The sequence below is a fragment of the Nerophis ophidion genome, linkage group LG14, assembly GCF_033978795.1.
Source record: "Nerophis ophidion isolate RoL-2023_Sa linkage group LG14, RoL_Noph_v1.0, whole genome shotgun sequence".
Classification (NCBI taxonomy): Eukaryota; Metazoa; Chordata; class Actinopteri; order Syngnathiformes; family Syngnathidae; genus Nerophis; species Nerophis ophidion.
In genome coordinates this window covers 14,648,224-14,660,123 of record NC_084624.1, presented here as the reverse complement: position 1 = coordinate 14,660,123, position 11,900 = coordinate 14,648,224, and the positions used below count along the sequence as shown (strand labels likewise).

Sequence of the window (11,900 nt, the reverse complement as noted above, 5' to 3'; positions counted from 1 at the left end):
GGATGTTCTGGGCAGGACCGGTTGATCTCGAACCACGAGTCGATACAACTGCAAACACACATTAGTCAGACGACACATCGACAAAAAGGTAACAAACAACCAAAACCTTCAGACGCCATAACTCCCACGTTTATATGCACACAATGTTCATTTTTAATCAGGATAAGGCAGATATTTAGGTGTTCTGATGATTTCATTTCTGATACCACACCAATATTGGAATCATACACACTTTTACTACAATGGTTCGCATAAAAAAAAAAACTGACCTATTTATTATCAACTGACTAGAATGGACTTTCCGTATTTCCTTGAATAGCCGCCGGGGCGCTAATACATTTAAAACTTATTCCCACTCCTGCGCTTATTCAAAGCATGCGGTAAAAGTAAGCATGGGCTAATAGCTTTAAAACCTCTTCTCACCCCTGCGCTTACCAATGGCATGCAGTAAAAAATTGGCCGTGATGTAAGAATACCATCATAAAAGCACATTAAAAAATTATTCTGCGGCCCGGGACCAATCGAGCCGCGGCCCGGTGGTTGAGGACCGCTGCTCTACACCATGCTATCTGCGTGCCGCCCGTACGCATGCATTTCGCTGCTTCTCGTATGAGATTGCAAAGCATACTTGGTCAACAGCCATACCGTTTACACTGATGGTTGTGATATAAACAACTTTAACACTCTTACTAACATGCACCACACTCTGTGAACCCACACCAAACAAGAATGACAAACACATTTCTGGAGAACATCGGCTCTGTAACACATTATAAACGCAACATAATAATTACCCAGAATGCCATGCATCCATGACTCTTACTGATTATATTATACACCCCGGCGCCCCCAACCCCGCCCACCTCAACCAACACACGGAAGGGGGAGTGGGGGTTTGGTGCTAGCGGGATGTATAATTTAGGGGCGGCATGGCATAGTGGGTAGAGCGACCGTGCCAGAAACTTGAGGGTTGCAGGTTCGCTTCCCACCTATTGACATCCAAATCGCTGCCATTGTGTCCTTGGGCAGGACACTTCACCCTTGCCCCTGGTGCCGCTCACACCGGTGAATGATTGATGAAATGAATGATGAATGAATGATTGGTGGTGGTCGGAGGGGCCGTAGGCGCAAACTGGCAGCCACGCTTCCGTTAGTCTACCACAGGGCAGCTGTGGCTACAGATGTAGCTTACCACCACCAGGTGTGAATGAATGATGGGTTCCCACTTCTCTGTGAGGGCTTTGAGTATCTAACAATAGAAAAGCGCTATATAAATCTAATCCATTATTATTATTATTATTATTATTATTATTATTATTATTATAGCCGTAAGAGTCATGGATGAATGGCATTCTTGGTAATTATTATGTTGCGGTTATAATGTGTTACAGAGCCGATGTTCTCCAGAAATGTGTTTGTCATTCTTGTTTAATGTGGGTTCACAGAGTGTGGCGCATATTAGTAAGCGTGTTAAAGTTGTTTTGTATCACAACCAACAGTGTGATCTGTATGGCTGTGGAACAAGACCCCTCGTTTACATAGTAAAAGCTAAAAAAAACCTCCTCCGTCGTTTTGAAAATGACGACAGGGGAAGCGTCACTCATGACGTCACGAATTTGACCCTTCGTTAAAAGTAAGCATGCGCTATTATTTTTAGGGAGCGAGTTTGACCCGGTAGTAATTCAAGGCAGGCGCATATTTTAAGGAAATACGGTATGCTATCTTTTTGGCGACACCTAGTGGCCACGATGATGCAGTAAATTGAATGATGTCGATACGTTTTTTACTAGATACTTTCTAATACGCTTCTGTATAAGTAATATACAATTATAATTTTTGGATACTTAATCATATTGACAAATGTGCTGTTTTGGACAGCAATATTGCCCAATGAAGGACACTTATATGTCTAGCTTGTGTGCTATCGAGTGCTTAGTTGCGGTGTAGCTGCTGGCTCCTAGTAGATACTAGCCCACCGTGTTAACTTGTGTGAATGATTTGACTAAAAACAAGAAAAGACCAACCTGGGGTGCTTTTTAGAGAACATTTAGAAATGATTAAACAGTCTGCAGGACTGCGTGTGTCGGACATTACACCACCCAATTTCCACAAAAGCACACACTGCATAATCTCATATCTGATATCAGTATCAAATCGGGACACCAGCAGTTTTAAGTTTGTTTAAACATTAGCAAAGTGCTCATGCAAACTCCCATCGAAGTGGAATGACTTCCAGAATGACAGATTTATGGGCGACAACATTTCTGTGTTTTTCTATTTGTTTTAACAATTTTTTTTTTTTTTTTAACAACTCTAAAACCATTATTACCAAAAATATTCTTAAAAAACATTTCCACAGGTGAGAATAATGTGAAATTTTCACTCGACTTTAATGCTAGGATATGCTTGTTTGCAAACCATGTGGTGAGCGTCAAGGGGATCCAAACAATACCAAGATCAAGTGTTGCCACAATTGTAGCCTTAAAGGGGAAGTGCATTTTTTTTACATTTTCCCTATCATTCACAATCCTTACGTGAGACAAGAAGAGAGATGTCTTTTTTTTAATGTATTGTAACTCCTAAATAAACGTAAATACAACTCTGCTTACAATGGTGTGAATAGGATGTCCTGTTTTTTGTCCATACAGCCCTTTTGAAAAGTGCTAACAATACTCCATTTACATTTTCTGACCTGAATTTTAACCAAGTATTAGTGATATTGTTATCATAAGTGCAAAAAATGTCTATTTCTGGTCTTGTCATCCTTGTCCAGACAGAAGGATAACACGGCAGTGCGGCTGGATCAAAAGAGATGATTGACTGAACCAAAAGTTGCTTTATTACAAGCGAATGTCCTTATACAGGACTGCAGTTCCTGGAGGAGGTCAGGTCAAGAAAATAGGTCTCTCTGTGGCATGGGGCATGGTCCGCGCGTTCCCTGCGGACGGGGTGTGTGCAGAAATCGGTCATGAAGCAGCTGACAGGTGAGTGGATAATCTCAGCTGGAACGAGTTATCTAATCACCTGTTTCTTTATTAGCAGCGCGGGAGACCGTGATGGGGAGAACGGACGACAATGAGGGGAGCGTGCTGAAAAGCAGATCCAAGAAGGACTCGAAAAGAGAATTGCAAGAGGGGCTGCAAAGCCTAATATATTATTGTGTGGATATATTAAAAGTTGTAAAACCGCTGAGTGAAGTGTGCGGAAGTCACTGATTCAGAAGACGCAGGTACGAGACTTGCTACACTCTCCTAACTTGGAAAAGCCAAACCATCAGTTTTTATATTCCTCCTTTCTGTCTCTGCACTGCAAAACCTGAAATTTAAGTAAGACTAAATATCTCAAATAAGGATGATCTTTGCTTATTTTCTGTCTGATATGATCATTCTTAGCACTAAGCAGATTTTATGTTAGTGTTTTACTTGTTTTAAGTGTTTTGGTCCTAAATTATGTCAGTAAGATATTACAGCTTGTTGCTGAGATTTTATGACCTATATTGAGTAAAACATGCTTGAAACTAGAATATCAACTGTTGCAAAGCTGTGTCATCAACACTCACAAGTATAAAACTACTTTTTTAAAGTAATAATTCCTTACTTCAAGCATGAAAAAAAAAATCATGATGCAGAGCGCATATCATTATGTCAAGATAATGACATTTACTTCATTTAAGAATATTTTTCAACATATTTAGCAAAAATGTCTCTGTTTTTGTACCAAGAAAAGTGCACTTGTTATTAGTGAGAATATACTCGTTTCAAGATATTTTGGGGTTCATTGAGGTTAGTCAATTTTACTTGTTTTGGAAAGTCTTGACGAGCTGAATTTTCTTGTTCTATTGGCAGATAATTTTGCTTAGTTCAAATAAAATACCCCTCATTTTTGTATTTTTTTTCTTGTTTTTGAACACTGACTTTTTGCAGTGTAGGTGTTTGCTAATTCAGGACAGCACACCCTCACCATAAAAGAAGAAGTTTGTGTGTAAGTGTCTGGAAAACAACTGCATTAAGTCATAACTTAAATGTTGGCGTTGAGCTAGACATGTAGTCTCTTCTCAAGGACAGGGCTATCACTTTTCCATTTTAAAGTCCAAATTGGGGCCTTTTTTCCTACGAGAAGTGATCCAATCCACCGTGAAAATCAAACTAAGGAGCCTCATTGTTATGATCCGCCGGCCGGATCATATATAGTTTTGGGTTTTGAGTCCTTTTGTGTATCTTGTTTGTTCTTGGACTTTTCCGATTCTTAGTTTGTGCACTTCCTTGTTTGTTTTTGTCACCATGGTAACTTAATTTTTACCTGTCTTGACGCACACCTGTGTTTATTAATCACGTTCTGTATTTAAGCCTGCCCTTTCCGTTCACTCGTTCTCTCCTCGTAGTTTGTGTTACACACTGTTTGTGTTCACAAGTGACGACTCGGTTTCTGTATTTGGACTCGCTAGCTTCCACGCTTAGCCTTTTGTGTTTTCAAGCTCATATGCTACCTCTTTGTTTTACCTGTTGTGTCTCGTGCAAGTGTTTTGTTTGTTTCTCTAGCTCACATGCTAGTAGCTCTTTGTTTGCCTTTTTCTGTCTAGCGCCAGTGTTTTTGTTCTTAGCCTGTTTTCAGTTTTAATAAAACGATACTTCTTACCTTTACACTGTGTCCGTGCCCGACCTGACTTTTTACAGTGTGAGTGTTTGCTAATTCAGGACAGCACACCCTGACCATAAAAGGAGAAGTTTGTGTGTAAGTGTCTGGAAAACAACTGCTTTAAGTCATAACTTAAATGTTGACGTTGAGCTAGTCATGTAGTCTTTTCTCAAGGACAGGGCTATCACTTTTGCTTTACAAAGTCCCAATTGGGGCCTTTTTTCCTACGAGAAGTGATCCAATCCACCGTGAAAATCAAACTCAGGGGCCTTATCTTATTTTCTATTAAGAAAAGTGCACTTCTTATAAGTGAGAATATGCTTATTTTAAGGTATTTTTGGGTTTGAGGTTAACTAATTTTACTTGTTTTGGTAAGTCTTGACAAGACAATTTTTTTTGTTCTAGTGGCAGATAATTTTGATTAGTTCAAATAAAACACCCCTCATTTTTGTATTTTTTTTTCTTGTTTTTGACTTTTTGCAGTGTATTCGGGCTCCAGTACTCTGGAATGCCCCCCCCCGGTAACAGTTAAAGATGCTACCTAAGTAGAAGCATTTAAGTCCCATCTTAAAACTCATTTGTATACTCTAGCCTTCAAATAGACCCCCTTTTTAGACCAGTTGATCTGCCGTTTCTTCTCTTTTCTGCTCTGCCACCCTCTCCCTTGTGGAAGGGGGAGGCACAGGGATGGTGTCCTGCTGGTCCCACTATGGACTGGACTTATTATGTTAGATCCACTATGGGCTGGACTTTCACAATATTTTGCTAGACCAGGGGTTGGTAACCTTTACCACTCAAAGAGCCATTTTGACCCGTTTGAGTGAGTAATGTAGCCCGGAAGAGTTAGGGATGCATGGGATTCTGGGTATTTGTTCTGTTGTGTTTATGTTGTGTTACAGTGCGGCTGTTCTCCCAAAATGTGTTTGTCATTCTTGTTTGGTGTGGGCTCACAGTGTGGCGCATATTAGTAAGAGTGTTAAAGTTATTTAAATCACAACCCTCAGTGTAACCTGTATGGCTGTTGAACAAGTACGCTTTGAAGTCACTTGAGCGTGGTAACGGCAGCCGCACACTACATGTGACCGGCCGGCACTGAGTTAGCATGGTGTGAAGGCACACGCGACGGCATGTTCTAGAGAGCATTAGTGTTATTGTCATCACGGCACGCCCTCAACATTGTTGTTCGGATGGAAATCTGAGAATATTATCCTTGGGAGATTCCAGGGAGAGGCATTGAAATCCGGAAACCTCCCGGAAAAATGGGGGGGTCGGCAAGTATGCAGCTGAGCCACATCAGAGTGATCAAAGAGCCGCGTGCGGCTCCGGAGCCGCGGGTTGCCGACCCCTGAGCTAGACCCACTCGACGTCCATTGCATCCGGTCTCACCTAGAGGTGGGGGGAGACCCAAATCTGCGGTCCTCTCCAAGGTTTCTCATAGTCATTCACATCGACATCCCACTTGGTTGTGAGTTTTTCCTTGCCCTTATGTGGGCTCTGAACCGAGGATGTTGTTGTGGCTTGTGCAGCCCTTTGATAAACTTGTGATTTAGAGCTATGTAAATAAATATTGATTGATTGTCTCTCATAAGGACTGTGAATGATAGGTAAAACTCCAAAAAAGGGCAGTTCTCCTTGAAAACTAAACCTGAATTTTTTTTTTGTCATGTGTAAGTGTCATTGGCGCTTGAGTGCAACACCTTTTGTGGTAGACGCAGAGGCACGGGAGTCTGGCTATGGTGTCTCCTTGCTGTAGCTCCTCCAGACAGATCACACACTCCCCGGCATCCTTCGCCAACACATCATCTGAGGTAACAAGCACACACAAACAGGTCAAACTATCCAATATCCACCCCAACAACAACAAAATTTAAGTTTCCACCAACAAAAATGAGAAGGTGTTGAGTTGTTGTCAGAGAAACACAAATATGAAGCGACGCATTTTGAAGGGTTGTCACGATACCGGAATTTCAGTAGTTGATACCAATACTTCTGAAGTTCCACGATTCCTGATTAGAGTGGGAAAAAATTTCTGATACATCACGATTTTCTGATACATCACGATCGATTTTCTGATTTAGGAATCAATTGACAAATGTCCAAACATGGATTATTCATATATACATATACAAACCCCGTTTCCATATGTGTTGGGAAATTGTGTTAGATGTATATATAAACGGAATACAATGATTTGCAAGTCATTTTCAACCCAAATTCAGTTAAATATGCTACAAAAACAACATATTTGATGTTCAAACTGATAAATATATACACATATTTTTTGCAGATAATCATTAACTTTAGAATTTGATGCCAGCAACACGTGAGAAAGAAATTGGCAAAGGTGGCAATAAATACTGATAGTTGAGGAATGCTCATCAAACACTTATTTGGAACATCCCACAGGTGTGCAGGCTAAATGGGGTGCCATGATTGGGTATAAAAACAGCTTCCCAAAAAAGGCTCAGTCTTTCACAAGAAAGGATGGGGCGAGGTACACCCCTTTGTCCACAGCTGCGTGAGCAAATAGTCAAACAGTTTAAGAACAACGTTTCTCAAAGTGCACTTGCAAGAAATTTAGGGATTTCAACATCTACGGTCCATAATATCATCAAAAGGTTAGAGACTCTGGAGAAATCACTCCACATAAGTGGCATGGCCAGAGACCAACATTGAATAACCGTGACCTTCGATCCCTCAGAGGCACTGTATAATAAACCAACATCAATCTCTAAAGGATATCACCACATGGGCTCAGGTACTCTTCAGAAAACCACTATCACTAAATACAGTTCGTCGCTACATCTGTAAGTGCAAGTTAAAGCTCTACTATGCAAAGCGAAAGCCATTTATCAACAACATCCAGAAATGCCGCCGGCTTCTCTGGGCCCGAGATCATCTAAGATGGAATGATGCAAAGTGGAAAAGTGTTCTGTGGTCTAACGAGTCCACATTTCAAATTGTTTTTGGAAATATTCGATATCGTGTCATCCAGATCAAAGGGGAAGCGAACCATCCAGACTCTTATCGATGGAAAGTTCAAAAGCCAGCATCTGTGATGGTATGGGGGTGCATTAGTGCCCAAGGCATGGGTAACTTACACATCTGTGAAGGCACCATTAATGCTGAAAGGTACATACAGTTTTTGGAACAACATATGCTGCCATCTAAGCGCCGTCTTTTTCATGGATGCCCCTGCTATTTTCAGCAAGACAATGCCAAGCCATATTCAGCACGTGTTACAACAGGGTGGCTTTGTAAAAAAAGAGTGCGTCTACCCGGACTGTTGAACGACTGAAGCTTTACATAAAACAAAAATGCAAAGAATTACACTTTCAAAGCTCCAACAGTCAGTTTCCTCAGTTCCCAAACGTTTATTGAGTGTTGTTAAAAGAAAATGTGATGTAACACAGTGGTGAACATGCCCTTTCCCAACTACTTTGGCACGTGTTGCAGCCATGAAATTCTAAGTTAATTTCTATTTGCAAAAAAAAATTAAGTTTATGAGTTTGAACATCAAATATGTTGTCTTTGTAGTGTATTCAACTGAATATGGGTTGAAAAGCATTTGCAAATCATTGTATTCCATTTATATTTACATCTAACACAATTTCCCAACTCATATGGAAACGGGGTTTGTATAAAGGTTTATTTGAAATAGGGACAGATACAGAAAACATAGACATCTGAAACAGTTATCCAATGTATGCATCATAGTGTTTGTAGCCAAAGCTAATTTACAGCACATGTCCCCAACAACAACAACAACACAGATCCAACATCATTAAAATAGGAAAATAAGAAATAGAATAAGGCAAAGATGAGTTGATATTAATGATAATAGAAATAATATAGACAAAGTGCAAACTACATAAAAGCCAAAAATAAAAATAACAAAGACAAAGTGCAGACTAGATAAAAACCAATTAGTAAAAATTTGTAAAAACTAAACATGGGAACACGATTGTTGCTCAACTAGCCATAATTTTGTTTGTTTTTTGAAAGTGACAAAGACAGGTACACTTTTCAAAGTGTCAGGTAAAGAGTTCCATATTTGTGGTCCGTTTATTGAAAAGGCAGTCTGGGCAAAAGATGTTCTCCAGCAGGGGTCCCCATTACATCGATCGCGATCGACTGGTCGATCTCGGAGGGTGTGTCAGTCGATCTCAAGCCAGGCATTAAAAAATATACATAAAAATGAGCAATCATCAATCATACCAAGACTTCACTTTCGTCTGTTGTTTGACATTCTCGGCACCCGAGGATCTTGTGAGATGACGCTGGCTGCTGCAAGCTCATATTTAAGAAAAAAATCACTAACAGGGCGGAAGCAGAGAAACCCATTTTATTTCTAGAGACTCCGTACCTACTGTCAAAACTCTAAAGACCGACTGCACAGTTCCTGTCTTCACCATAAAAGACCTGTTTAATCCTGCCTGTGCTAACAAAATAAGAGTCTCAGAAAGCTAGCGTGCACAAGCTAGCAAGCTACGGAGTTTGATGCCAATGTATTTCTCCCCCGCCCTCAGCGACCGCTTTCTCACTTGTTTGCCCACCCGCACACTCACTGACGTCACTCACCTGCTGCCAGACATTAAAGGGCCACACACATATGCTACTCTCATAACAAAGTGTTTAAAAACGAGTATGCAAGTTGGACAAATGAGATGCCAAATCCAACCACTTTCATGTGGTATTGGACAGAAAGGAGGACTTTTTTTTCCTCCATTTGAAAATGCGGACGTTATCCGCACCACTGTCTAATTCCAATCAATGCAAGTCATCAGAATCAAATACACCAACTTATATTCTTGTCTTCATGAAAGAAAGGAACCTATGTGTGTTAAACATGCTTGTATTATCATTAAACACCATTAACTTGTTGACAAAAATGTCTCTTTCATAAATAAATAAATATAAACTATAAATAGGAATGAGGTAGATCTCCTCGACTTGGTCAATTGAAAAGTAGCTCGCCTGCAGAAAAAGTGTGAGCGCCCCTGTTCTACAGAATGCAATGCAACAGTTGCCTGTTGACATGGCTTGGGTGGTAGATCCGGTACCACTTTGCAGTCTTGTAATTGTCTTGCAGAACAATTAGGGAGCATACTTATCCTAGCATTTAAAAACCAGTTTGACTGTGTGTAACAAAATACAATTTGGTAGAACTTAAAATATTGTATTTGGTTAAAATTTGGCAATGATGATATTATATACTCTTCTTCTCTATGACTTTAAAGGCATGGTTATAAAGACACTCAATGGTCTTAATTGATGACTGGTGTGCCTGGGACCATGTAGTGTTTACGAATGTAAATGAAACTAATAGACCGTTCAAAATGTGGCATTAATGCTAACATTTTCTATAAGTTTGTTCTAGGTATGGTTCTAACTAACCATCCGAGAAATATAAGCTAAGATTCTTTTACGTTATGTGTTAGATAGGTTGGCCCAGACACACCCAAGAGCTTGAATGTGAAGTAGTGAGACAACAAAATAATAAAAGCATTGTACACTTTAACAGAAGGCTAATTGGAACCGTGTTACAGAAGAGAGTACCAAAGGAATTAGCAAGTGATTTAGTAAATCAGGGAAGACAATAATTATACAGTCAGTCAGTACGTTCAAAAAAGAACAGTAATATTTTAGAACTCCAGTCAAAAATTTTGGAATCACCAGATTTGGGAGAATGTTCATTGTTTGATTTTGTAGAAAAAAGGCACATAACAGACATAACAGTCATTTCCAATGGCAACTTTCTGGATTTAAGAAGCCAGCTGGGTAGAATTAATCTAGAAAAACAATTGTGAAAGTCAAAATAATTTTCATTTTTTATATCAAACAGAGTGAAAAATTAATAGAATCACTCAAATTTGATGAAAACAATGTGGAATCACCATGTAATGTTAATTTCCAAAGTGAACACCTGCATCAGATTAAATATGTCAAACTGTTTAACCTGGCGGATTGACGTGGATCATGGTTCCAACACGAGATATGTCATTGAAACAAAGGCAAGGATTATCAAATTGTCAAGACGGTGGGGGGGTCGCAGCCTGCAGCAGGGTTTGTTCTCCAGGGATGCAAACGGACAACTCTGGACCAGGCGTGATGGTAGGAACATTTTTAATTATTCACTATCAAAATAGGAACAAACATAAACTACGGCGTGGAAAAAACACAAAACTGTGGCATGAAACAAACAACATAAACTATGGCTTGGAACAAACAAAACTTACTGTGGCATGAACACGAGGAGCATGAACTATGACATGAACGGAGGAAATGACAGCGTGCTCAGACACGGCCCTACTTGTGCTGAGTGCAGCACGCCCACGCAGCAACGAGCCTGCACTCAATCAATGATCTAGACACCTGGACTTGATGAAAAGGAGCAGCATAAAGACCAACCGACCCGAGGAAACTTTGCCAGAACGTCGCTAATCTTCCCAGTAAGCATTATGTCTCGCATTCCCTCCCCTGTGCTTTGCTCTTTGCTGAGTCTGTGTCTCCCTTGTTCATGTCCCTTGTGTCTTCCGCAGTGACTCCCCTGTCTTCCGTGATCGTACCTTGCCTCTTGACAGCCATCTGAATTCCTGATTGGCTTCCTCGATCCATGACCTCCCTGCTTGGACCCAGACCACGCTGCCTCACTCCTGCCCCCGACCTCTTGCCTGCTCACAAACTGCCTATTTGCCTTGCCCCTCTGGATTCCACGAAAGATACAACCAACACTCACAGACAACAAACCCTGGTAACAACATTTACACTATTAATATTACACATAGTCTAAAGCAGGGGTCACCAACCCGGTGCCCGCGGGCCCCAGGTAGCCCGTAAGGACCAGATGAGTCGCCCGCTGGACTGTTTTAAAAATAGCTCAAACTGCAGCACTTGCCAGTGAGCTGCCTCTATTCATTTTAAATTGTATTTTTTTTCTAGCAAGCTAGACATTTTTGATTCTAAGAGAGACAAAACTCAAATAGAATTTGAAAATCCAAGAAAATATTTTAAAGACTTGGTCTTCACTTTTTTAAATAAATTAATTTATTTTTTTACTTTGCTTCTTATAACTTTCAGAAAGACAATTTTAGAGAAAAAATACATCCTTAAAAATTATTGTAGGTTTTTTAAATACATACCTTTTTACCTTTTAAATTCCTTCCTCTTCTTTCCTGACAATTTAAATCAATGTTCAAGAAAAACATTTTTCATTGTAAAGAATAATGAATACAATTTAATTTAATTCTTCATTTTAGCTTCTG

General features: G+C 40.1%; 1 protein-coding gene across 2 annotated transcripts in view; it reads right to left on the bottom strand.

Annotated features, from left to right (window-relative positions):
• Positions 1 to 11,900, bottom strand: part of znrf1 (zinc and ring finger 1) — a 54,970-nt gene that overhangs the window by 5,639 nt on the left and 37,431 nt on the right. The window contains exons 3-4 of one of the 2 annotated variants that reach the window (XM_061919911.1): positions 6,333 to 6,438; positions 1 to 48 (exon numbers count right to left, since the gene is read on the bottom strand). The exon at positions 1 to 48 is cut by the window's left edge and continues 39 nt beyond it. In XM_061919911.1, the coding sequence (XP_061775895.1) occupies positions 1 to 48; positions 6,333 to 6,438 (154 nt within the window). The remainder of the gene's footprint in view (positions 49 to 6,332; positions 6,439 to 11,900) is intronic. The other variant, XM_061919910.1, reaches the window with a different exon arrangement.